The sequence below is a fragment of the Alexandromys fortis genome, unplaced genomic scaffold, assembly GCF_014885135.2.
Source record: "Alexandromys fortis isolate MF-2015 unplaced genomic scaffold, M_Fortis_MF-2015_v1.1 scaffold_80, whole genome shotgun sequence".
Lineage (NCBI taxonomy): Eukaryota > Metazoa > Chordata > Mammalia > Rodentia > Cricetidae > Alexandromys > Alexandromys fortis.
Window position 1 is genome coordinate 2,710,226 of NW_026068174.1, and position 26,043 is coordinate 2,736,268.

General features: G+C 38.8%; 1 protein-coding gene across 1 annotated transcript in view; it reads right to left on the reverse strand.

Annotated features, from left to right (window-relative positions):
* Positions 1-751: 751 nt before the first annotated feature.
* Positions 752-26,043, reverse strand: part of Rhot1 (ras homolog family member T1) — a 71,101-nt gene continuing 45,809 nt past the window's right edge. Inside the window, exons 13-22 of the mRNA XM_050128582.1 lie at positions 25,196-25,404; positions 23,544-23,644; positions 21,106-21,236; positions 20,251-20,334; positions 17,690-17,809; positions 16,331-16,533; positions 15,263-15,358; positions 13,557-13,679; positions 3,207-3,350; positions 752-1,825 (exon numbers count right to left, since the gene is read on the reverse strand). Of these exons, the coding sequence (XP_049984539.1) occupies positions 1,708-1,825; positions 3,207-3,350; positions 13,557-13,679; positions 15,263-15,358; positions 16,331-16,533; positions 17,690-17,809; positions 20,251-20,334; positions 21,106-21,236; positions 23,544-23,644; positions 25,196-25,404 (1,329 nt within the window). The 3' untranslated portion in view covers positions 752-1,707. The remainder of the gene's footprint in view (positions 1,826-3,206; positions 3,351-13,556; positions 13,680-15,262; positions 15,359-16,330; positions 16,534-17,689; positions 17,810-20,250; positions 20,335-21,105; positions 21,237-23,543; positions 23,645-25,195; positions 25,405-26,043) is intronic.

Below are 26,043 nucleotides of genomic sequence, written 5' to 3' on the forward strand. Positions count from 1 at the left end.
CTGAGGTGTTGCCATGTTTAATTTTTTCTTTAAATTTAGAGTGAAAATGGGAAGAGGAAGGAGAGACAGGGAATAAGCAAAAGAACAAGTTTATAATGGGCTAAGCTGTGATCAGTTGCTCAGGAAGTGTGACCACTTGAGAAAATGTCCTCAGGTTGCCTTTTTGTCTTAATGACAGTGTCCTTTGCATTACAGTCAAACTGGACTCTGAATGTGGCTGACAATGAGGGCTGACTGAGAAGCCAAGGACAATGGCACTGAGTTTTGATTCTACTGCATGGACTAGCCTTGTGGGAGCCTAGTCTGTTTGGATGCTCTCACCTTCCTAGACCTGGATGGAGGGGGGAGGACCTTGGACTTCCCACAGGGCAGGAAACCCTGACAGCTCTTAGGACTGGAGAGGGAGGGGGAGGGACGGAGTGGGAGGGAAATGGAAGGAGGTGGAAATTTTTAATAAATTAATAAATAAATTAATTAAAAAAATGTCCTCAGGACAGCAGAGGGAAGAGCCATCATGTTAAAGGTGAGGTCTAACCCTAAGCCAGCAGCAGCCACAGCAGCCGGCGCAAGCAGAGGTATGCTGGCCTCTGAGGACATATCTCTCAGATATGAGATACATAGAGCCTACTCGGCTTCCCTCCTCCTGAGGATGGTGCTTTTGTATAAAAAATAATTTCTAAACTAAGAAGGAAGAAAGCAGAGGAGCTGACTCCCACCTGGACAGAGATACTTTATAAGACAAAACCCCACATCACATTACACAGTAATTATTTATTTAAATACCTAAAAAGGTCAATGATGGAAAAAATAGGTTTATTGTGAGAGTTTATATTCATTAGATTTATTTTACCATTAAAAAAGTGCTGCCTCTAGATTATCCCAGCCAGATATAGAACACTTTGTGACACATGCAGCTACGGCAGAAACTACAACAGACACGGCCATTAGAGAACAGTTTCACTTCAGATGAAGATCAGCAGTGGTCAGGGCGGCCTGTTCAAACTAAAAACATTGATAATATACAAATTGTTTCCCGTTTGATTGAAAGGGCTATAAAATCCCACACACTGACAAGCACTGTAGTCACACAGGTAACACCTTTGCTAGCCGCTTCTGCCTCAGCTCCTCAGTCACACTCTCAGCTACACAATTTTCTAGATTTCACAATGGCTTCGATTCTGGCCTAGCATAAGTGACGGAAACAAGTGGTTTTGGAAAGCTAACCTTGACTCCTGTGTGATCTTAGAAACAGGGAGAAGTGGCTGTAGAAGCCAAAGGATCTTTCTGAGTCAACGTGAAATAAATACGTGATTCAAGAGTGGCACGATCTCTGGTGACTGAAACCTAGTGGAGTGAGCCAAGTGAACACTATGACGCTAATGTAGAAATGTCTGCAAACACCATTTCTAGGACTCAGTGTGGGAGACCATATCTTGCCTGAATATATACATTATTTACAAAATATTCCCTTTTGGCCTCTGAAATTCAGCCACTTACTTAAATTTGGCTACTAAGGTGTTTTCTTCCACATGCCAGCCAATACTGCAGTCATCAACTATCAGTAAAATACTCTTATGCATGAATTACAAATATTAATAAAGTAACTCTGCATGTATAAATATCTCAATATTTCTAGCAGAATTTAAAGCATTCAGAATGTACATAAAAGTATTTGCTTTTGGTAGGCCGATTATTATTACTTTTTAATCACCGCTGTTTCAATAATGCTTTGTACATAGCAAAGCCCAAAACTGCAAAAACGGTAGCACCAAAACTCGCTCGAAGCCAGAACGTGGAGCTCTTGAGGTCAGCTTGTGTCACGTGCCTGCAGTCAGAAAATAGAATTTATATTTAAAACATTATTAGTAGGGAAATTTTACAGCAATCATCTAACCTAACCCTCTATCTGGGTGAAATATTAGCACACTTGTCAGGCTAATTACATATAGTAATGCTTACCCAAAACATTCATATACATGGCTATACATACAATACAGACACCAGTAAAGACAAATGTCTTTACAATTAGCTACTACTTGGAAGTTGACACTTAAAATTTTATACACTTTTGTGACATGGGAAATAAAGTTAGATAAATCAGCTGAATACATTTTAATGTCACCACAGTCCTTCAAAAGGAGAATTAGGCTGGAGTCTTACAATTCTTAGGGTCTTATTCATGAAATGCAAGCAAGACAAAAACTTCTATTCTTAGGAATCAAAAGCTATCTTGTAAGCAGTTAACTGACAAGTGACAGTAATACTGTCTCAAGAGCAAGTCTTAATATGTGAAAAACTTGAGACTTAGAAATTCACCCCCTCTAAAAAATTCCCCCCAAAGAAGAAGGGAAGACTGATTAATGCTTAGTTTGGTTAATGCTAATTGAAGAGAAAAAAACTAAAACTAAACCCAACAAACCTTGATGTTAGTTAGACAGGCAGTGATAATGACACCAAATAAATGGCATGATGGAATATGATTCATCAAAAAGTGATGACACAAAGAAGCTATATTATATACAATGAGAACAGGGACAGTCTAATACCACAAACTGAGTTTGTGGGCATGCTCAGTTAATAATACTGCTAAGTACCCTCAGGTGTCTCAAGTATGACAGCTTACCATGACAAGGATAAAGCTTAAATGGTTGGAACATTTTATTTAAGTGTCAATGAAGAGAATTAGGCCGGGTTCTTGGGTAAGTGCACACAATTGAGGTGATGTAAAAACTTCCAGAAAGAGCTTAGTGAGACAGTCTTGGTTACTTTACAATTAGGCAGATTTGAAGCAAAAGTCGGATACTAAAAGACCAAGATGCAGTATGCAAAGGAGTTAAGAGTCAAGGAGGTCAACTCTGTGCACAGCTACTTTGCCTTGGTCATACTTACATAATGTTTGGATTAGCTTTCACAAAATGCAATCTGTTCTTCTCTAGAAACCACTGCAACACAAGCCAGTGCCCCATGCATCTCGGCACAGCCAAACAACACATGCACTCAACATCACATCCTCACAAGTCTCTTCTCAGTTGTGTTGGACAAAGCAAAGTGATAGCACAGGTTTATTCTACATTGCAAGCTAGTTTTTCCAACAGGCAATGTTTTTATTTTCTTAAAAGGTTAGGGAAGAGAATATTTAGATCTCAGTTTTTTTCTAGCTGTAAAGATTCTAACGCAGCCAACCCACTGATGGTGGGAAATGTTACCTGTCATCAAGAAAAAGCTCGCCATGAGATGACTCCATGAAGATGGAATCTTCTACAGAGCGGACGGCGTGCACCTGGTGAGTGATACTGCCTTCGTCGTCTGCTAACAGCATGGCACCCCATTCAGCTACCCGGGCTTTTAACCTTTCATACACATGCACACAGTTGGCAGTTCACAGCAGGGCTCACGAAAGAACGGGACTTAAAATAACATCTCTCAAATAAACATCCTACATATATTTTGGGTTCCTTTTCTATAAGATTAAATCTTATGCTTTCTATATTTAAAATATATGCATCACACAGATAATTACTGAGTTAAAAACTATATTAAAACATTCACACACTGAACAAGGAAACCTGAAGCTGCTACATGGATCCCCTATATATCCCTAGGAGACTGGTGAACTAGTGAACGAGACACTGAGAAAACCTTTCAAACCTCTACCATAAGCATTGCCTGACAACATATGACAACCACAGAAGTCACTCAACTGATGCTAATAATCATAAGTCATGAAGCTTTTATAAGCTTAAAATTTCAGAATGTTGAAAAGTAAAAGTATTATATATGGAAAAAATGATCCTGACATTCCAAACTATTAGCTCATCAAGTTTTCATACAGAAACAAATAGAGGTTACATTTTGCATTTCCAGTAGGGAAGAGATGGCTTAAAGCAGTGATTCTCAACCCGTGGGTCTATACCCCTTGGGGGGCTGGGTGTCCACGACCCTTTCATAGAGCTCGCCTGAGACCATCACATAACACAGATATTTACATTATAATTCATAACAGCAGCAAAATTATTGTTACGAAGTAGCAACAAAAATTATTTTATGGTTGGGGGTCACCGTATGAAGAACTGTATCAAAGGGTCGCAACACCAGGAAGGCTGAGAACACTAGGAAGGCTGAGAACCATTGCCCTAAAGTATTAGCACCGGTTGAAAGTGTATTACAGCTTTTGTTTCAATTTTGAGTTTTTATTTTGTGGGGAATAACCTAGGGCCTGGCACATTCCATCACTGAGCTACATCCCCAGCTCTACTTATTTCCAGGCAGGGATTTGTGATGCTGATTAGGCTGGCCCTGAGCTTCTGATCCTGCCACCTCTGCCTCCCAGGGCTAGATTTACAGACAGGAGTTACTATGTCCAGATAGCTTGCTTTTGCTTTTTAATTTTCTCCTTTGTTCTTCAACATACAGGTACAGAGAGAAAGTATTGGTATTAAAGTTAGCCATAGTCACACTAGTTCTGTCAGAATTACTTCTCATGAGTAGTCCTGGAATGAATGTGTTTCGCAAAGCTCTGCTTGTTGCTGTCATTTTCAAATTTTATTACTTATAGGGGGTAGGGAAATGGGGCAGAGTAATGCCTCGGCATACACATGAAGGTCAGAGGCAAGCATGAGTTAGTCCTCTCTTCCGTTAGTAAGTCCAGGGATTGAACTCAGGTTGCCATGCTTAGTGGAGAGTGCCTTTACCCACTAGGTCATCTTGCTGGCCCCCATCTGTATCTAAGGTCTAATTCAGCCGCTTCCTGAGTTCTCGGAGTTTTAAGAGTGTGTCACCAAAATGTAAATAAGACCTTTTTTTTCTTTTTAGATCTTTTACATAGTTTACCATGATGGCTTGAACCTAGGAAGAGATTAATAAATGTTTTCTAATTGGCAAAAAAAAAAAAAAAAAGGTGTGTCACCATAGTCAGCTTCCTTTTTGTTTTGTTTGTTGTATTTTTAAACAGCTTACTAGATTGTTTTGTTTTTTTGGGACTGCATTTCTCTATGTAGCCCTAGCTGTACTGGAACTCATTTTGTAGACCTGGCTAATCTCAAACTCAAGAGATCCACCTGCCTCTGTCTCTGCCTCCCAAGTGCTGGGATTAAAGGTGTGCACTACCACTGCCTGGCTAAATTTATTGGATTTTTTTAAAGTGTGTTTTGCTTGTGTGTATGCATGTATGTGCACTACGTGTATGCTTATTGCCCTTAGAGGTCAGAAGGGGGGTATCAGTATACAGAATACCCTGGAAGTGGAGTGAACCAGCATGTGGGTACTGGAAATCAAACCCAAGAGCCACAAGTGCTTTTAACCACCGAGTCAGCTCTCCAGCCCATTGCTATACTTTCAGTATTATTTAATTAGTATTCTCTTGTAACTTCTTAGAAAGGAATTTGAAGTTTTAATTTTCATTCCTTTCATCTTTCCATTTATCCTTTCTAACTATAACTCATAGGAAACAGATGCACTAATATAAGTGGTATTCTAATTTTACAACTCCATTTATGTATCTCAGGGATGAACTTTTAAGAAAGTACTCTTAGGTAACTATAAAGCATGAGGTTTTTTGAGTTACACTCTACGAAGAAAGGTTTCTGGACCTCCTTGCTTCAGTTCCCCAAGTGTTTCTACCTGGCATTTCCTACATTTATGTCTAATAATAATGCCATTACTGCTATCAGTTTATTCCTCTGATTTCATTATGTGTGTATGTGTGTGTGGATGTGAGGCCAGCAAGCTAACACTGACCTATAGTCCTGGTCCTGCTAGTACAGGTCTCCTAATGGAGCTACAAGGCATGAAATATTTAACAGGTTTCTCAGGAGAGATTAAGAAATCAGTGCACAGCACGCAATAGAGATGAACTGGGACAGAAACCACAAGCAAGCTGTTAACTGAGCAGCATGCCTAACAGTCATACACTTTGGGAGAGGTACAGCTTTGCCCCAGGGTCAAGTAATGCTTCCCCAAGCAGTAAGAACCCAAGTTTACAGATGATTCAGATATGCAGGAAATGCTCCACGATCTCTGTTGACTAGGGATGCTTAAAGAGCAAATCAGGCAAACTTTACCGTGTCATGTTCTTTAATGAACCAGAAGGAAAATAATCTGAAATCCTAATCAGCAGCAGCTGACTGAGAATCTGTAACACAAGCTCTTGAGTTATCTTAAATGTAACAATAGGGGCTGGAGAGATGGCTCAGCAGGTAAGAACACTGGCTGCTCTGGTATTTATGATCCTAAGAATAGATCCTTTTCACAATATAATTCTATGAAAAAGCAATTCATTTTGGTCTGACAAATAAAAGTCCTTTCCTTTAAAAGGGCACCTAAATAAACATTAATTCAAACTTTATAAGGAAAGAAGTTGGGTGATTATCAAAGTAACATAGACAATTAGTAGTAGTCCATTAGTAAATAGCTTAAAATAAACACCATATATAATCAGTTTTAAAATGTATTAAAAACACAATAGGGACAATGTCTATCCAAGTATCTTTAAGTCAGCAAATAGTGTGAATTATGTACTTGGAAACCAAACATGAATAGATAATTTATATGGCTAATACAAATAAAATAAAATGAAAAAAATCCTAAAGCAATCTAAGCACCAAAGAAAATTGCACAAAAATAATGAATTGTAAAATAAACAATTATGATTAATTGTAAGTTAAGACAAGTGGGAAGATTCCACATAGAAACCATGCTTTGAAAAAGAACGAGAGTATTTAAAAAGGGAGAAAGAATATGACCAAAATCTACTGTACAAAAAAATTTTAAAAGATGACTAAAAATCACCAAGTAGCAGAGGCAACTGAGTGAAAAAGAACATCCAAAGGACAAACCAACTCCAAAGCACTCTCCTATATGTTATCTCCTATAACAGTATCACATAAAGCAGGGGTGTTCTTAAGTTAGAATAATAGGCAATTAATGTGAGATTCCCCTCTGTATGCTGTGAATACCAAAGGACTGTCTTGGGTGAGCGAAGGGCAAAATGGTAGGTGGGGAAAACTAGACTGAATGCTGGGAGAAAGAAGGAGGAGTCACGAGATGCCATGTAGCCACCAGAGGGGAAAGACGCAAGCTGCCAGCAGGAACCTTGCCAGTAGGCCACAAGCCTCATGGTAAAATATAAAATAATGGAAATGGGCTAACTCTAGATGTAAGAGCTAACCAGCAATACACTTAAGTGATTGGCCAAACAGTGATTTTAATTAATACAGTATTTTGAGTCTGAGTGGCTGAGAACAAACAAGCAGGCGCCTACAACAGGTAATAAATAAGAATTCTGGGTAATTCAAAGAAACAACCAAGCTCATTCCTATATACTGTTTATCACTTTCAGATCCCAAAAGTATTTAAAAATTAAAATAATCTCAAAAGGCATTTTCCCCAATTAGCATAATTTGCACTTTTGGAAATGAAAGCCTTTCCAAAGATAAAATGATCTGACTACATGTTTCCTTATTTTTAAAAATTACTTATTTATTGGCAGGACGATGGTGGTGCATGCCTTTAATCCCAACACTCAGGAGGCAGAGGCAGGTGGATCTCTGTGAGTTTGAGGCCAGCCTGGTCTACAAGAGCTAGTTCCAGGACAGGCTCTAAAGCTACAGAGAAACCCTGCCTTGAAAAACTAAAAAAGAAAAAAAAAATATTTATTATGTATACAGTGTTCTGCCTGCATGTATCCCTCCAGAAGACTGGACCAGATCTCATTACAGATGGTTGTGAGCCTCCATGTAGTTGCTGGGAACTGAACTCAGGACCTCTGGAAGAGCAGTCAGTGCTCTTAACCTCTGAGCCATTTGTGTAGCCCAATCTGACATGGTAAGGATCATTTAAATGTATTTTAATTCATACAATTCTAGTTATTTATAGTTCTAAAGAAAACACAAAACTATTCAGGTATGAAATATATGTTTATGCAGCCCTTGATGTCCTGGAACTATGTAAGCCAGGCTTGGCTGGAACTCACAGGGATCCTCCTGTCTCTGCCTCTGGAATGCTGGGATTAAATGCAAGTGTCTGTGAGCCTGCTGCCATGTCCTTTCTTTAAATCACTTAGCGGAAGGTGAAAACACTCTCCAGGGAATGAGACTCAGTGAAAAGTCCTCAGGTGACTTTTAATAAAGTATCTCTCTCTCTCTCTCTCTCTCTCTCTCTCTCTCTCTCTCTCTCTCTCCTGCTTATATTAATTACATTAATAAGATATGTTAAGCATGGCAAACCAATAAGTGACCAACCACCAAACACTGTCAAAACCTGAGAAAACAGAGACGTTTCCATTCTCATCCCACCATCCAAACACTTTTTCTTGGGTGAGTAATAACTACGGGGTGAAGAACAGAGACACTGCCATTCCTTGGGTGGCCTTTTTTTCTGTCCTATTTGTTTGTGACACGATCTTGAACTTGTGGCGATATTCTGCCTAGCACTACTCCATACTCTGTTGTGCCTCCATTCTCAGGAAACTTTACTTTAAAACTAAGACTGCAAACAACTGCCTGGAAACATTCTTTGTCCTGGTAATTTCAAAAGTTTGTAATGGATATCTGTCAGTTACCAGGAAATTTCATGTTAAATTTTGTTTGCTTGTTTATTTTGACATAAGGTCTCAAAACCCCGGCTATCCTGGAACTCACTCTGTAGATTGGCCTCAAACTTGGAGATCTGCCTGTTTCTGCCTCTCAAGTGCTTGGGAAAGGTGTGTACTACCACATCTGGCTTAGGTGAGTTTTTGTTTTTGTTTTTAAGACCTGAGTCTCATTCTAGCCCAGGCTGATTTAGAACTCATTCTGTATGTTAAGCTGGCCTTAAACCTATATAATTCTCCTGCCTCAGCCTGCCTAGTATTGAGATTAGAACTAAGGCCCACCATACCAAGCTCTTGTCACATAAAAATGTTGTTTTTAAGCGTTTGTAGAATAGAAAGCCAGCGAACACCAGTGCTACGCCATACAGGGCTCAGCTGAATAGTTACTGCCTTTATGTTATAGACAGGCTGGTCTCAGCCACCATCTCTCCTCACACTTCCACATCACTTACCTAGAATGCTAGATCCTTTGGGAGCTGGGTTTTGACCTCAGCTCACCTGTGCTGCTTCTCTACGCCCTTCTATAACCCAGAAGAAATTTAGCACAGAACCCCCGAAGTTCACTGCACTTCTATCCAATATACGGCAAAGCAGCAACTGAGGTAAGAAAGAGTCCCCTGAAACATACATTGTTTTCCTCCTCATCTTTCCATCTTGACTATCAGATTTCCAGTGAGGAGTGCTGACACCAATATTAAATCACTTCCCATTTTAACAGATGTGACAGATAGCTGGCTTGAAGACTGCAGTGTAGGGCAAGCACATCAATTTAAAGCATCTCCAGTCTCACCTGGAAACTGCATCAACCTAAGGAAATTGTCACCAATGATACAGAAAAGGAATCAGTCTGCTATGATAGCAATTAAGAGATTCTAGAGGGGCTGGAGAGATGGCTCAGAGGTTAAGAGCATTGCCTGCTCTTCCAAAGGTCCTGAGTTCAATTCCCAGTAACCACATGGTGGCTCACAACCATCTTTAATGGTGTCTGGTGCCCTCTTCTGGCCTGCAGGCATACACACAGACAGAATATTGTATATGTAATAAATAAATGTAAAAAAAAGATTCTAGAATATATAATGAAATAGGTGGTTTGTAATCAGTAATTACTGTAAGAAAAGAGAGGTTCACCAAGAATAAAACATCAAGCATGTCATTTCCTAGTTAATAAATAAAATAATCCACTGGTAAGTCAGAAGAACGTGATGAAAATTATACACTGATTCCAGAAAACCCTTCCCTGAAACTCCTGATAAGAAGATGCAATGTATACTAGATAATAACATGCAATGTATACTAGGCAGTGATATGCATTGTGTATACTAGATAACGTGTGTATACTAGGTAATATACAATCTATAACAGGTAATAATATGCAGTGTATACTAGATTATAATACAATATGCAATGCATATTAGGTAAGAATAAATATTTTATTTTGATATTTGGAGCTAGGTTCTCAGAATGGAATTCAGTCAGACCTCAAAGTTACTGTGAAAACTAGGCTGGTCTTGAACTGGAGATCCTCCTGCCTCAGCTTCCTGACTGAGTACTGGGATTGCAGGTGTGTGCCACCATTGTGGAATATTAATTTAACTAGGCAAAGATGTGTTACATTTGCTTCTGCTACCTTTGTTTTTTGTTTTTTGAGACAAGGTTTCTCTCTATAGCTTTGGAGACTATCCCGGAACTCGCTTCTCCAAACCAAGCTAGCCTTGAACTCACAGAGATCTGCCTGTCTCTGCCTCTCGAATGCTGGGATTAAAGGCCTGCGCCATCACAGCCTGTCTCTCTGCTGCCTTTGTTAATGATGTAAAGATGTGTTATATTTGTTTGTGCTGAATGTTTAATTATGTAAAAATGCGTTGCATTTGTTTTACCTTACCTGCCTAAGGCACCTGATGGTCTAATAAAAAGCTGAGGCTGGGCAGTGGTGGCGCATGCCTTTAATTCCAGCACTTGGAAGGCAGAGGCAGGCGGATCTCTGTGAGTTCAGGACCAGCCTGGTTTACAAGAGCTAGTTCCAGGGCAAGCTCCAAAACTACAGAGAAACCCTGTCTTGAAAAACAAAAACAAGAAATAAAAAGCTGAATGGTCAACAGTTAGGCAGCGGGAGGACAGGAGGGGCTGGCAGAGAATAAAGAGGAGAAGCAATCTAGAGAGAGGAGAAGAGAATGAGGGAGAAAGAGAGGGATGCGCCTGGGGCCAGAAGCCAGGGAGCCGTCAGTCAGTCAGCGATGGAGACAGCAGGAAAGTAAGATATACAGAAAGAAAGGCAAAAAGCTCAGAGGCAAAATGTAGATAAAGAAAAACAGATTACAGGTGTATGCCCCCACACATGGCTCAAGAATATTTTTTTCACTAGCTGAATTTTATATCTATCACTGACAGAGTTCCCAATGGCTTGTTCACGTCTCTCTCTTTTCAATCTCTGAGTAGTCAACATTATTTATCAGTAACTTAAAAACTTAAACACATTGGGGCTGGAGAGATGGCTCAGAGGTTAAGAGCATTGCCTGCTCTTCCAAAGGTCCTGAGTTCAATTCCCAGCAACCACATGGTGGCTCACAACCATCTGTAATGGGGTCTGGCGCCCTCTTCTGGCCTGCAGGTATACACACAGACAGAATATTGTATACATAATAAATAAATATTTTTTAAAAAACTTAAACACATCTAATCTATGCAATTCGAAAGTAACAAAATGATAGTTATATAACGGGACAAATTATAAAAATAGTGTTTGAATGATTGAGCTAGGACAAATGGATTAAAAAATAACACTTAGTAAAGAGATGTATGTACCTACATTTACATTTAAAATGTCAGCTAAGATATTAAAAGCACAATTAAAGAGGAAGGGACATTTGCCTCAATAGTATTTCATATGAAGAAATGAAGAAATGGTCCAATTTCAACTATCCCCAAGTTTGTTTGTATATATATATATATATATATATATATATAACAATCAACAGTGGGATGGGGGACAGAAACTTTAGTCACATACTAGTCAGGTGTTGAACATGTGAGGAACATGGCTGCTCTCAGTTCTGGACCAGACAGACAACACCTGGAGCACTGTTAGCCACTCTTGTTGGCACCCGCTAATTTAAGGGGATTTCAGATGATGACAATCAGGAATGATGAAGTCACTAAAAGCACCTAAGTGAAAGCTAAAAGAAATGGGGTATTGTGCCTGGAGAAGAGAAAACAAGGGTAGACATGATGGCTGTCCTCAAGTATCTGAAGAATTGCTATATTGATGAGGGAAAGTGGTTGTATGTTGTTCTAAAGGACAGAACCTAAAGGAATAGAGAAAGCTACAGGAAAAACATTTTAGCTAAAAAAATTCAAAGCAAGCAGGGTGGTGGAGGCAACATTCCTTTAATCCCAGCAATTGGGAGGCAGAGACTTGTGAATTTGAGGCCAGCCTGGTCTAGAGTGAGTTCCAGGACAGCTGGGGCTGTTACACAGAGAAATCCTGTCTCGGGGGTGGGGGACAAAAAACAAAACAAAACCAAAAAAAAAAAAAAAAAAAAAGCAAAAGCAAAAAAGCAAAGCCTCTCTCTAAAAATGAAAGCCACAGGCAAATAGCTGCCTCTCAGGAAGGCATGCAGAGAAGCATTCTCATGGGATTAGCCAGATGAATTCCAGAATCTTCCAACTCTTAAAATCCAGAGCTCCTAGGTTTGTTCAGTTTGAACTAGCCTTGTATTTCTGTCAGTCATCATTGTGGTGAGTCATCATTGTGGAGTCTGGTCACTTCTTTACAAGATGCTCTCAAACGACAAAGGCAAGAGCAAGGTAATCCCCTCACAGTAGTGTCTTCAGGGGGCTGCATCCTAATTCTGGAGGTGCTAGTGCTCAAGCACCACTGAAACCCTTACAGAACACTGTCAAAACTAGCTTCCATCTCTTGCATATCAGTCAACATTTCACAGGTTCAGCTGCTGTGTCGGTGGTGATCATATATGATGATTATTTGATCTAGCTAGACTCTAGCCAGGATATAGATGTAGCTAGAGTATTCAAGGAAGAACCAAGTAGCTAGGACATCTTGACCATCTGTTTAATCAAGCCTGGCTCTTAATGATATTTAGATGACTTCAAAAACCAAAATCATCCTTAGACAGATACAAACTAAACATTATGTAGGCTTTAAATTAAAAAAAAAAAAACACTGATTTACAAAAGGATAGCAAGATCAGAATAAGAATAAAGTTCATTACTTTGAGAGAATGAAAGCATCACTTTCCCCCCTTCATTTATGAAAGAATACATTGCTTTATGAGGCTATGTCATAGTTTAACTTACTTAAAATCACTTCAATAGGTAATCTGCCTGTTTGGAATAAGCAAGGCTAACAAACCTGGAGGGGGGGGGGCTCAGAATCTAGCATTATAGCTCTTTTTTCTCTTTTTCTATATTCCTTAAAGTCCTTAAAGTTCATTATTACTCTCATTTCCAGAAATATGTTCTTTCAAATAAACATTCCCTCAAAAGGAATACTGGAATTACAAATGGTTTCAAGAAGAGAGAATCTGGTTCATATTAGTATGGTTTGCATATATGACATATCATAGGAACACAAACTAAGTACAGTACAATGTTTCTGATTCTGGATTGACATGTCTTTGCTTCACTACAAAAAACCTCCTAGTCAACACCGGACACCCAAAAGATCCATAAACACACTACCTCTTAAAATGGAACAGGCTGCTAACTTTCCTAGTGAAAAGACTCAAAATCTTGTTTAATAGTTCCCAAAATAGATCTACTAATTAAAAAAAAATTATTAATGGTGATTCCCAAACTAAACATTGTCATCATATTGAGACTTTCAGTGGGAGTTAGTAGGGGTCAGCTGACTTGTTGCCTTTATAATGAGTAGCTGTATAATAAATAGTTATCCACTTTTTCTTTTGTATTTTAACAGAATGCCTGGTACCCAGTAAATAAAGTTAAGAACCTGTTAAGAACTGCAGTGAAGATTTTGTTCTTTACAGATTGCAGCAAGTCTGAGTTGAGGAAGTTCTGACAGATGCAAAATGTACACCTGTTGCAGGTGCACATACAGCGTAACCGGGCATGGCTGTGAAAACACACAGAAGGACAGGGTTGAGTTCTTTCTTATAAATATGGCACAAGTCGAGTGCGCCAACTTAAAAAAAGAAAGATTTAGGCATATGCAACACTCTTTGAAGAAAGGAAAAGGACAGTGTGGGGCATGCTAAAGTTGTGCAGAATTCCACATTTGCTGAAAACATAGTAAGCAGCAACAGTTCTTCCTCTCTCCCTATAGAAAATCTAGGGAATATTAGCTAATACTTTAAAAAAAATGTTGAAGGGGGAATGGAATCGTTATTAGATGAGTCTTAGTGGAATAAATATGCACAGCAATAGATGGCACCCTCATCTAAATTAATAAAAATGAAACTTGAGTAAGCCATAGCGCCAACTGAAAGGACGAGGTTTGCTAGCATTGAATAGCCACTCCCTCCTCTACCTCCTCCCTCAGCATACACACATGCCTGAACCAGGAAGGAGAAGGGTGACAAACCACGAAAGTCGACAGACGAGTATATTCAACCCCGAGAAGATATGAACAACATCGTCTTTAGTTCACCAAGCACCCTGGCTCCCAAAGGAAATCAGAGTGCTTCAGCAATTTGTACTAGAAGAAACACAGGGTTAATTTCAGCTACAAAACACAGCAGCTGTAAGTATGATGGATGAAACTCTGGTAAGGATGTAAAAATCTCGTGAGCCAATTGAATCAGTTATGAAATTGAAGGGTTTTCTGACTCCTTTCTGGTTGAGTGAAGTCACTGGTTAGCGCAGGCACATGGGTGACCCATTTCACCTAAGACCTGACTACAATGCAGGACCTTCAATGACTGCTCAGTGGTCAGACAAAACCATTACACCACCCATGACGAGGTACTGACTGGCGCAGAACCCACTGAGAGAGCATCATCTGATGAATTGATGCCATCACTTCTTGTGACATCTGATCATTTTTAGAGGCTTCTCAGTCAAATAATTGGTCCAATCTGCCTTGGCTTTAGCTTGTGAGAGCTGATGAGACCACAGTGCACAGTGGCATGGCTGTGGGCAGTAGCAGCTTCCCAATAGTGCCTAATTCCCAATATAAAGAAAAACAAGAATTTTGAGAATCAATGCTTAAGATATTTCTTTTTAAAACCTGGCTTGTGATGAGGAATTACATCACTGTTAACAAGACACTGCCAGCTGTCATACTGGACTCCATCTGTGATTTTATAAACTGAATCTAACTTCCACATCCACAAGGCTCCACCCACCAAAAAGGAGAGATGCAAAGTATGCTGAGCAACAGGGAGATGCTTCATGAGAAGTAGTTTGGTATTAATTACACAAGAAGTGTCTATGTATGTACATTTATCATATATACACACACGCGAGTTAGCATAAAGTGTTTAGAGATGCGGCTCTAGTCACACTTGCAGTCCCCTCTGCGGCTGGAGAGGTTCACTGGCACAACAGAGACAGCACCAGAAGTTACAGCTAGGCAATGAATCTAACCAAGCAGTGCGTTTCTAGATATTTCTAAATACTAACAGCAAGGAAGATTTGTCCACCCTATAAGAAAATGTAAACAAAATCCCACAGAATCATAAAGAAAAAGCAACTTACAAAGCAGTTTTTAGAAAGAACCAGATTTTTCTCAAATTCTCTATTCTATCAGTGCTGCCCATGTCTCGGGAGAGGCTGCCTCTGTAATGATCCTCTCTGTAGATAACATACATGAGAGTTGTAAAGCAAAGGTGAAACAGAAAGGTTTAACTCTTATATTAATAGGAATGATTTGTCTTCCAATACAAACAGAAAGTCAAAGGCCTGCTGCTTTTTTTTTAAAGGTGTTTTAATAGAATACCAGTATATTATGACTTCAAAAATCTGTATAAATTAATACCTTTTTGGGAAACTTCAATCTTTGTTTTCAACAATGTTTAATTATTACTATTGTATAAGAGTACTGTATTAATTATACTTTATTCTATCTAGTTTTCATGAGAAAATGACCTCAAGGTTAAAAGAATAATAAACAGAATTTGCTCTAAAATCCTGAGAAACGCACTGCCTGAAAAGCTGTTTTGTTATCAAACAGAATTTATACACACACACTACTTGAGTAGGATGTCATTAAGATCATGCAAATTTAAGGCAGTTAGTGAACTATGAAGATAACCATAATTATATGCTTGTACATATGCATGTATAGATATAATAAATGTACATGAAATTTGTGGCTAAAATAATACAAAATATTCCACTGTAATTTTTTTTACAGCACTTAAAAAAAAGACAAATCCTGAATTCAAACATAAAGTTCAATGTAAATTCTCAAAAGACTTTAGAATTCTTCATACACCAAAGGCCAATTAATCAACAGAAAAATCAACCCCATTTTATTATAGCAGGATTACTTTTCAATGCTGGGCGGTAGCTGTGCTTTATTATGCTATCCTGTTAGGACAGCTACAGCCTGCTCAGAAAAAATACAAGTACTCTAGAAACACAGTTTATATCATTTATGACACTCAAAGCAGCTTGCAGTTGCTCAAATTTATCCCTTCTCATTACAAAGTCTTTCTGTTGCTGAACAATGAATGTCTATGTGACAAACATCTTTCATGGCTAATGGCATGCAATGTTACTATGAACCATGCAACATGAAAATGAGACAGAGCAAGTACTTACGGATACATGGCCATTGTTGTCAATTTAACAAAGATATCCTTACTGGGTGCATCAGCAGTGTTGCAAGTGAAGGCTTGAGGTGGAGGCATTTTGTGTTTCCTGCAGAAATCAGTAGGTGAGATACTATGTTCTTGTTTAACTTCATGCAGGTCTGACTTTGCAGCTACAATTAAGCAGGGAATTCTGCTGTCCATAAAATGTTGCTATGGAATAAAAAAATGAAATCAAATATGGATGGCAAATTCAAAAATTACTATTTAACTAGATGTAAATGAAAAACACTTCCCAAGACAGGCAAAGCAACTATAACTGCAAAGGCAGAAAACGAAGTGAGAAGCAAAGTTTGGTAGCACTAGGGCCGTCTCCTGTTGTTATGCATGACCAGGACTGCTTTTCTGGAGTGACAAAACAGATCTATCCTAATTCTCAAGAGTCACTCTAATTTTTTTTTTAAAGATTTTACTTATTCATTATGTATATAGTGTTCTGTCTGTATGTATGCTTGCATACCAAAAGAGGGCACGAGATCTTATTACAGATGGCTGCGGTTGCTGGGAATTGAACTCATGACCTCTGGGCAAGCAGTCAGTGCTCTTAACCTCTGAGCCATCTCTCCAACACAAGTGACAGTAATTTTTAACATGTTAAAATATATATCTATTTTCTATACTGGAAAAAAAATCATTCTTTATATTGCCGCTATACTTTCACCACACATACATTTATATACACACAGCTGCAGTTATGCTGTACACATTTAAAATATATAGTTGCATCATTTCTGTACTATAGAATGAAGATGATTGTTTTTAGTGTTTGCAAAATATCTCACAAGATATTTATCTTTTCTGGAAAGCCATTCTTCAACTGTTAGTTATTTGGATTTTTTCAAAGTTTTTGATATTAAAGACAATTATTAGGATAAATACTTTTGTACACATAACTTTCTCTTCCTATTGACTCTTGTTGATAGCCTCAAAGCGAATGATACATTTTGCAAACCTTTGGTTTATTCCCTCGTTCTGGTTGTTATTCTTTGGGTAACTGGCAATATATATAATTCTTTGCATTCCTAACAGCTAAGAAGGCCTTATATTAATGCAAAAGTTCTCAATCAGAAATACACACCAAAGTCACATGTAGATAAAAACATGTTACTTCCTATGACCAGGACTTCATTAGTGTAGAATGAAATAAGGACACATAGATGCATATATTTTAAAAACCAACTAAACAACAACAAGAAGAAGAAAGCCCTCTGCAGTCTATTTTGTTTTATTTTCTAACTAGGAAACACCACACTGCAGATTCTGAAAATCCTATATGAAGCTACAATTAGTCATGGCCATAAAAACAAACCTTAAAAATCCTGGCACAGTATTCAAAGGATTTGGGATTAGTGACATCATATACTAGGCATACAACATCACAAATGATCTCCTCTTCAGTTAGAAATTCCGACTCTGAAATATCGTGCAGCTTGTAAAAACAAAAAGACAATCGGAAACTAAGAATCACAATATTGATATAAAAGTAACTTGACAAATTTCAAATAAAACATGAAAGCAAGCATATTCCAAAACACGGAAAATGATTTAAAAGAACATGAGAATATTAAGTCAGCAATGCCTACTGAGTACTAATACAGAGGCAGGTGGATCTCTGTGAGTTCGAGACCAGCCTGGTCTACAGAGCTAGTTCCAGGACAGGCTCCAAAACCACAGAGAAACCCTGTCTCAAAAAAATCAAAAACAAAAAAACCTAAACAAAACAAAACAAAAAAAACCTTACAGAACCTTTATCAGAAATAGTAAAATTTTATAATATCATAAAATACATAATATTTGTTTAATGTGATTATCTGAGAAACTATTTCCAAAAACAAAGCATGGATGTATTCTGATTATTATTATTATTATTTTGGTGCTTTTATTTGTTGTTGTTTTGAGACAGGGTTTCTGTATAGTCTTGGCTGTCCTGGAACTCATTCTGTAGACCAGGCTGGCTTGAACTTGGTGATCCACCTGCCTCTGCCTTCTAAGTCCTGGAACTAAAGGCGAGTGCTACCACTGTGGATGTTTTCTAATATTTAGTTGTTAGATGCTCCTCATAGGAATACAACTTAGTTAGAAATTTGTCTCATCACACAGTTAATCTATTGTGAACCAAGTCTGAAACTGAAACCATAGTACCCAAAGAGAACATATAACCTTTCTACTCTATTTCACCACTATTTTTTCTTTTCATATACTTTTTTGTTTGTTTTGTTTCAAGACAAGGATTCTCTGTAGCTTTGGAGCCTGTCCTGGAACTAGCTCTTGTAAAACAGGCTGGCCTCAAACTCACAAAGATCCGCCTGACTCTGCCTCCCAAGTGCTAGGATTAAAGGCGTGTGCCACCACCACCCGGCTTTCATATACTTTTATATTTCTATATTCCTCCCTGATAAACAATAAACTTGGTTCAGATTATAGATAAACCACCAAGAACCAGCACTGATTTTATACTAATTTCTAACCAATAATATTAGAATTTAAAGTTAATATTTTGACATAATTAGTTTACTAGCATGGATGACACCTATGTATTGCATGTAAATATCAGAGAATAACTCTTGAAGTTGGTTTTCTCTTTCCATCTCAGGCCATCAGGTTTTGTGGCAAGCAAACCAACAGTAACTTAAAAAAAAAAAAAAATTTAAAAACAAAAGCACTCGGGAGACAGAGGCAAGTGTATCTCTGTGAGCCTGAGGCCAGCCTAGTCTACGTAGGGAGTTCCAGGCAAGCCAAGGACACAACTAAACCAAACCAGGGGGCTGGAGAGATGGTTCAGTGGTTAAGAGCAGTGGCTGTTCTTCCATAGGTCCCGAGTTCAATTCCCAGCAACAATATAGTGGCTCACAACCATCTGTAATGAGATCTGGTGCTACCTTCTGGCATAAAGGTGTACATGTAGGCAGAACACTATATACATAATAATAAATAAATCTAAATAAGTAAAAACCAAAACCAACCAACCAAAGATTTACTTGTTTGTGGAATGGAGATGGGTAAGAGTGACTGTTCGTGCATGTACATAAGGATGCCTGTAGAGACCAGAAGTGGGCTCTGGGTTCCTAGCTGGAGTCACAGGGTGCTTGTGAACTTCTGGATGGAAGTGCTGGGAATCAAACTTGGATCCTCTACAAGAGGAGTACATGGTCTAAACTGCTGAGCCATCTCTCTAGTCCCAACTGCAGATTTATAAAATCAAAATGGCAAAAAAAAAAAAAAAGGGAAGGTTTTGTTTTCCTTCTGTCTGAGTTTCTTTCTTTTTTAAATTTATTTATTTTTATTGTTGTTTTTTGCCTGTATGTATGTCTGCAGGTGTTGGGTCCTGGAGTTACAGACAGTTGTGAGTTGCTATGTGGGTGCTGGGATTTGAACCCAGGTCCTCTGGAGGAGCAGTCAGAGCTCTTAATTGCTGAGCCATCTCTCCAGCCAACTGTCTGAGTTTCTTTCTTTTTTTTTTTTTTGAAGACAGGGTTTCTATGAAGTCAGTCCTGGAACTCACTCTGTAGACCAGGCTGGCCTCGAACTCACAGAGATCCACCTGCCTCTGTCTCCCAAGTGCTGGGATTAAAGGTGTGTGCCACCACTGCTGGACCTGTCTGAGTTTCTTATTATGGGGTAGCTAACAAAAAAGTTCTATGTACATAATAAATATATAAATCTTTAAAAAAAAAAGTTCATAGTTCTACCTTTATGTATACTCACGTAATTATTACACAGAATCAATGGAATTAATATTCCAATAAGTAAACCAAAATGAAAAGTATCACATACATTCTATTCACAGCCATTAAATGAAAGCTAATTTGTTTCAGACTCATTTAAAAATGTACCCAATACTTTAGGTCTTTGTATTATAGAAGATCTTACCAATAAGTATTTCTCTTGTCCATATACATAGACAGTGTTAATTGCATAAAAGGATTTATGATCATCACGAATTTTCTTCTGCCTCTAAAAACAGAACCAAAAATAAAATATTAAAGTAACTTCATCAGTACATACCTTTGTCCATGTGTGGGTATGTAACAAACAAAAACACATTCATCCCTCTCTAGATTGCTGCTTATCAGTAACAACAGGATACTGGTTTTATATTTCTTAGACAAAAGGTGCATTTATTTTGCATAAAGTAAAAGCAGTAGCTGAAGAGGTAGCAAACAGGATTAGTAAGCAGATTCTGGAGCCATCTGCTGACAATTCTCATAGTGCAATCTAGTCTCACATGAGAACCCTATGTAAACAGTATTCTTAGTCAAGGAAATAGTCAGAACTAAGTATCAGCACTTATTTGATAATGAACTTCATGCCACACTCCATTAGGTGCTTTCATGTGTGCAGTCATTTAATCTCTATCTAAACACTGATTTTCTAAAAGACCAGTGAAGCAAGATAGATATTTCTTTTTTTCTCTCCCCCCCCCCCGCCCCTCCCAGAGACAGGGTCTCTCTGTAGCTTTGGAGCCTGTCCTGGGCAAGATAAATATTTCAACAGGATTACTGTTACTTTGTTTGCACTAACTGACCTAGAACTAGCTATGTTCCAAGGCTAGCCTCAGACTCCAAGTTCTGGGTGTACCAATTGTTACAGTTTAGATTGTATAGCACTAATATAAGTAGACCAATCAATAACTCCTAATAATTACCAAAAAGGGATAATGCCTACGAAAACTTTTGTAAACTTATAAATATTTGTTAGAAAAAATTATATTCTGACAATCCTCACCATTAAGTTTCTTCCAAGAAGAGCCTGAAGAACTCCACTTTTCCCACAGCCTTTCACTCCAATTACATTACATCTGAACACATTTCTCTGAGTCTGTTTTTTCTGTAGGTCAATCTTTTTATCTCTTGTTACTAAAAACAAAACAAAACAAAAAACATGAACACGTACCACTAAGACTCACTAAACCTCTATCCCACAATCTATAAAATTATAAAATTAGGTATTGCTGCATTTTACTTTTAGAAATGTTTGCTTTACAAACAAATATAATGTTGGGTGGTGGTCCAAGCCTTTAATCCCACCAGATCTTTGAGATGGAGGCCAGGCTGGCCTATAGAGTGAGTTCCAGAACAGCCAGGGCTACACAGAAAAACCCTGTCTCAAAACAAACAAACAAACAAACAAACAAACAAAAAACAACAACAAAAAAAAAGCCCAGTGGTGGTATAGGCCTTTAATTCCAGCACTCGGGAGGCGGGGCAGGCAAATCTCTGTGAGTTAAGGCCAGCCTGGTCTACAAGAGTTAGTTCCAGGAGGAAAGGCTCCAAAACTACAGAAAAAAAAAAAAAAAAAAAAAAAAAAAAAAAAAAAAACAAGAAACCAAAAAACAGAACAAAAACAAAAAAGAAAACAAAACAAAGTCAAAGCTATGCAATCAGCACAATAAAGCACTATATTTCTTTCTCTTGGGGATGGGGTAGGTGGAGAAAGTCTGAGGCAGGATTTCATGTCACCTAGACTGGTGTCCAAGTCCCTATTAGCTGAGAATGACCTCTTCCTCACTTTCATCGTTGGAGTACCAGGGAATAGAATAGAAGCAAATGAACTCTAACCCCTTTGATAAATAATAAAAAGAAACTGTCAAGTCATGAGCAAAACTAATAAAGACATAGAATGAGATGAGTTTATCTTCACTCTGCAATATTTGAAAATGATTTCTTCTCATTTTTTGCCTCATGATAACTTTGTTCATATTTCTAAATCCATTTTAAACATTTATATCAGTATATATTAATAATAACGAGTCTCATTTTCACACATGTACATAGTACATTATGATATTTATCCTTCCCAATTCCCTCTCATTTCTTTTCCCCTCACTGATCCCCTTCTCATTTCTGACCAGTCTTTCATGTCCTTTTTAAAAATTGATTTATTTTTATTTCATGTGCATTGGTGTTTTGCCTTCATGTATGTCTGTGTGGTGGTGTTGGATCCCTTGGAATTAGAATTACAGACAGATGTGAGCTGCCATGTAGATGCTGAGAATTGAACCTAGGACCTCTAGAAGAGCAGCTTGTGATTTTAACCACTGAGCCTTCTCTCCAGCCTCATTTTCATGTTTTTATTTTCTTATGACTCATTAGTGTTGCTTACAGGAACATGAGGAGTTATTTATAGGGAATGGCATCTCACTCTTGTCAGTGGCCACACCACTAAAGAAAATGTCTTCTCCTCCTCCCAGCAACTATTAACTACTTACACATCCTCAGAGAGGGGTGAGGCTTCACAAACCCCCAAGGTAGATGGTACCTACCAATGGTGTGCAGACCCTGTGTAAGTACTCATAGTTTTTGTGTTCAATGCAATGGTTTTGTTCTTGTTCATTTAAAAACTTATTTATGTGTATGGGTGTTTTGCCTGCATTTATGTATGTGTGTGCTTTGTGGTCATGGAGGTCAGAAGAGAATGCTGGATCCCTAGGAATAGTTACAGATGTCTGTGAGACACCATGGGGGTGTTGAGAATCCAACAAAGGTCCTGTGCAAGAACAGTCAGGGCTCTTTTCCATGGAGCCATCTGTCCAGGTCTGTTTTTGTTTTGAGAGAGGGTTCTCACATAGCACAGGTTGGCCTCAAACTGGATTTGTAGCTGAGAACGGCACTGAAATTTTGTTGGTATTACAGGTATGCATCACCATTCCCAGTTTATACAGCAAGCGCTAGGGATAAAACCCTCATTCACACTAGGCAAGCACTCTACCAACTGAGCTACACTCCCCCCAGTCCCCGAACTGGAGTTAAAAAATAATTCATAGGCATGAGCTAAACTGTAGGAGGAAGTGAGCCGCTTGTTGGTTCCCATCTGCTCAGCCCCAAAACAATCACATAGAAACTGTATTAATTAAAACACTGCTTGGCCCATTAGCTCTAGCTTCTTATTGGCTCTTACATATTAATTTAACCCATTTCTATTAATCTGTGCATTGCCACGTGGCAGTGGCTTACCAGCAAAGTTTTGGCATGTCTGACTCTGGTGGCAGCTCCATGGCATCTCTCTGACTCCACCCATCTTCCTCCCAGCATTCAGCCTAGCTTTCCCCGCCTACCTAGGTTCTGCCTTGCTATAGGTCCAAAGCAGTTTCTTTATTCATTAATGGTAATCACAGCACACAGAGGGGACTCTCACATCACTGAATAGCATCCTTATATGCTTACCTGTAATGGCTGAAGCTTGAGACTCTTGTTCCGTTAGTATGGAATAGCCTAGATAGCCCAAATACTCCAGGCAACGCTGTACATCTAAGTAGGTTGTGAGCCTAAAACCAGGAAGTTAACAAGGTTTATGCCCTAAATGAACATTCACAAAAAAATTCCAGTAATTCAAAAAAAAATTACCCACTGTTAGGTTTCAGATAATATTTGTCAGGTTGCTCTATTGTTTTATGTGTTCAACTATGACTCTGTGTGTATGTGTCTGTATGTAAGGAAGTGTAAAGGTGGGTGTCCACATGTGTGCAGGCCAGAGGAGCTGTTCACCTCATTTTTTGAGAGTCTCTCACTACAAGAAAGCTAAGCTGAAGGCCAGTGAGGTTCACGAATCTGTCTGCGTGCGTCCACCTTCACTGAGCGGATGATAAGGACGTGACAAATCTGTACTGTTTTACATGGGTTCTGAAAATAAAATTCAGGTCCTTCTAGGCACTTTACCAACTGAGCTATCTCCCCAGCCTCTCCGATCAGAACTTTCCCTACACTGCCATTCCCACATGATAAGGGGGACTTCCTCTATTCCACCTGCCGGGGAAGGCAGCCCTGTGCAATGAGCTGCTGCACAGATGAATACTGGCACAACCCACACCACAGATATCATATCATATTATCTGCTTCCCAGGCTAACATAATGTCCTGTGTACACTGACCAGACAAAACCTAAGCAGATATGAAAAGGTTTGACAGAAAAGCAAAATATACCTCCTGAGAGTACCCGAAATAGATCCTTCTTATGTACTTGGGGGATGGAAGAGTTTGGGGTGTAGCTCAGTTGGTAGAATCTTTAATTTGATCCCTAGCAGCACATAAAATAAGGTTGAAATCCCAGTCACTTATGAGGTAAAGGCAGGAGGATTAGGAGTTCAGGGTCAATCTCAGGTACATAGTAAATTCTAGGTCAGCTCGGGATAGGCAAGACCTGGACTCAGAGAATGGAGACAGGGCGGGAGAGATGTCTCAGCTGTTAAAGGCTCACAACCAAGAAAAAAAAGATATGAAGGGGGGGCAGTGGGGAGGAAGGAGGGAGTAGAGAGGGAAGGGGAAAGGAAAGGAAGGGAGAAGGGAGGGAGAGAGAGAGAGAAAATGCTGTAGAGTATGCCTCAGGTACCCTTCCTTAAGGAGGAGCCTGGTTTTCCTCAACACATCTACCTCATCTAAAAACAGAAGTTTCCAGAAATGCTAAAATAATAATGACATCATATTGAACAGAGAAGTCCTTACACATTCTTGGCACAATGCCAACCATGCTCTAAGTAGGTTTTAAACATATCCTTATTAACTTTTATAGAGAATTAAAAATCATTTAAAACAAAGAATACAAACTCTAGTGCCCAGTAAAGCATGCTGCTCTCCATTTGCTGACAGTATCAACAGCTCCAATTTCCTTAATCAAATAAAAAGTATAAAATTTAGTTTCATTTTGACGTAATGCTACCATTTCCTACAAGAATATAGCAACTTCTCAAAAACTTACAAACTTCCATAGTTCATCTCAGAGTCATGCTGCTTAGAGGGAAATTAGGATTGAAGGATTTCCTAAATTCGACAGACATACAAAATGACAAGTGCAACAGCAAAGAGGTGAACGCTATACTCACGTCCACTGGGAAAGGAATCCCTGGTAAGTTATCCAGCCTCTTTCATTCGTGCACACTGTGTTATTTACATCAGGTCCCCAAGGTATGTAAGGGAAAACTTTAAATAAATCTTTAAGTTCATCAGGTGACAACGCACAGTCTCTGTCCTGAAGACACATTAAGGAAGTAACATGACATTCAGATACCCGACAGAAAAATCCCCAAACAAGCTACCCAGTCTAGTAAAACTTTGGTTTGAGGACTTTTGCCAGGCACAGTGGAACACACCTTTGATCCCAGCACTTGGGAAGCAGAGGCAGGTGGATCTAAGTGAGTTCAAGTCCAGCGTGGTCTATAGAGTGAGTTTCAGAACAGCCAGGGCTGCACAGAAAAACTTCCCCAAAATAAGAACTTCTTCTATGTTTTTCTGTTTATTTTTCCAGACAGTGCTGGGATTAAAAGTGTGTACCACAACCACCCAAGCCAAAATAAGGAAAAAAAAATTTTTTTTTAAAGATTTATTTACTTAACAATGTTTCTCCTGCCTGTACACCTCCAGGCCAGAAGAGGGCACCAGATCTCATTACAGATGCTTGTGATGTGGTTGCTGGGAATTGAACTCAGGACCTCTGGAAGAGCAGCCAGTGCCCTTAACCTCTAAGCCATTTCTCCAGCCCCAAAATAAGAATTTTTTATTTATTTTATTAAGACATTTCCTCGAGTCAGGCAGTGATTGTGCTCACTCTTAATCCCTGCACTCAGGAGGCAGAGACAGGTGAATCTTTGTGAGTTCAAGGCCAGCAAGGTCTGACAGAGCTATTACACAGAAAAACCCTTGTCTCCAAAAAAAAAAAAAAAAAAAAAAAAAA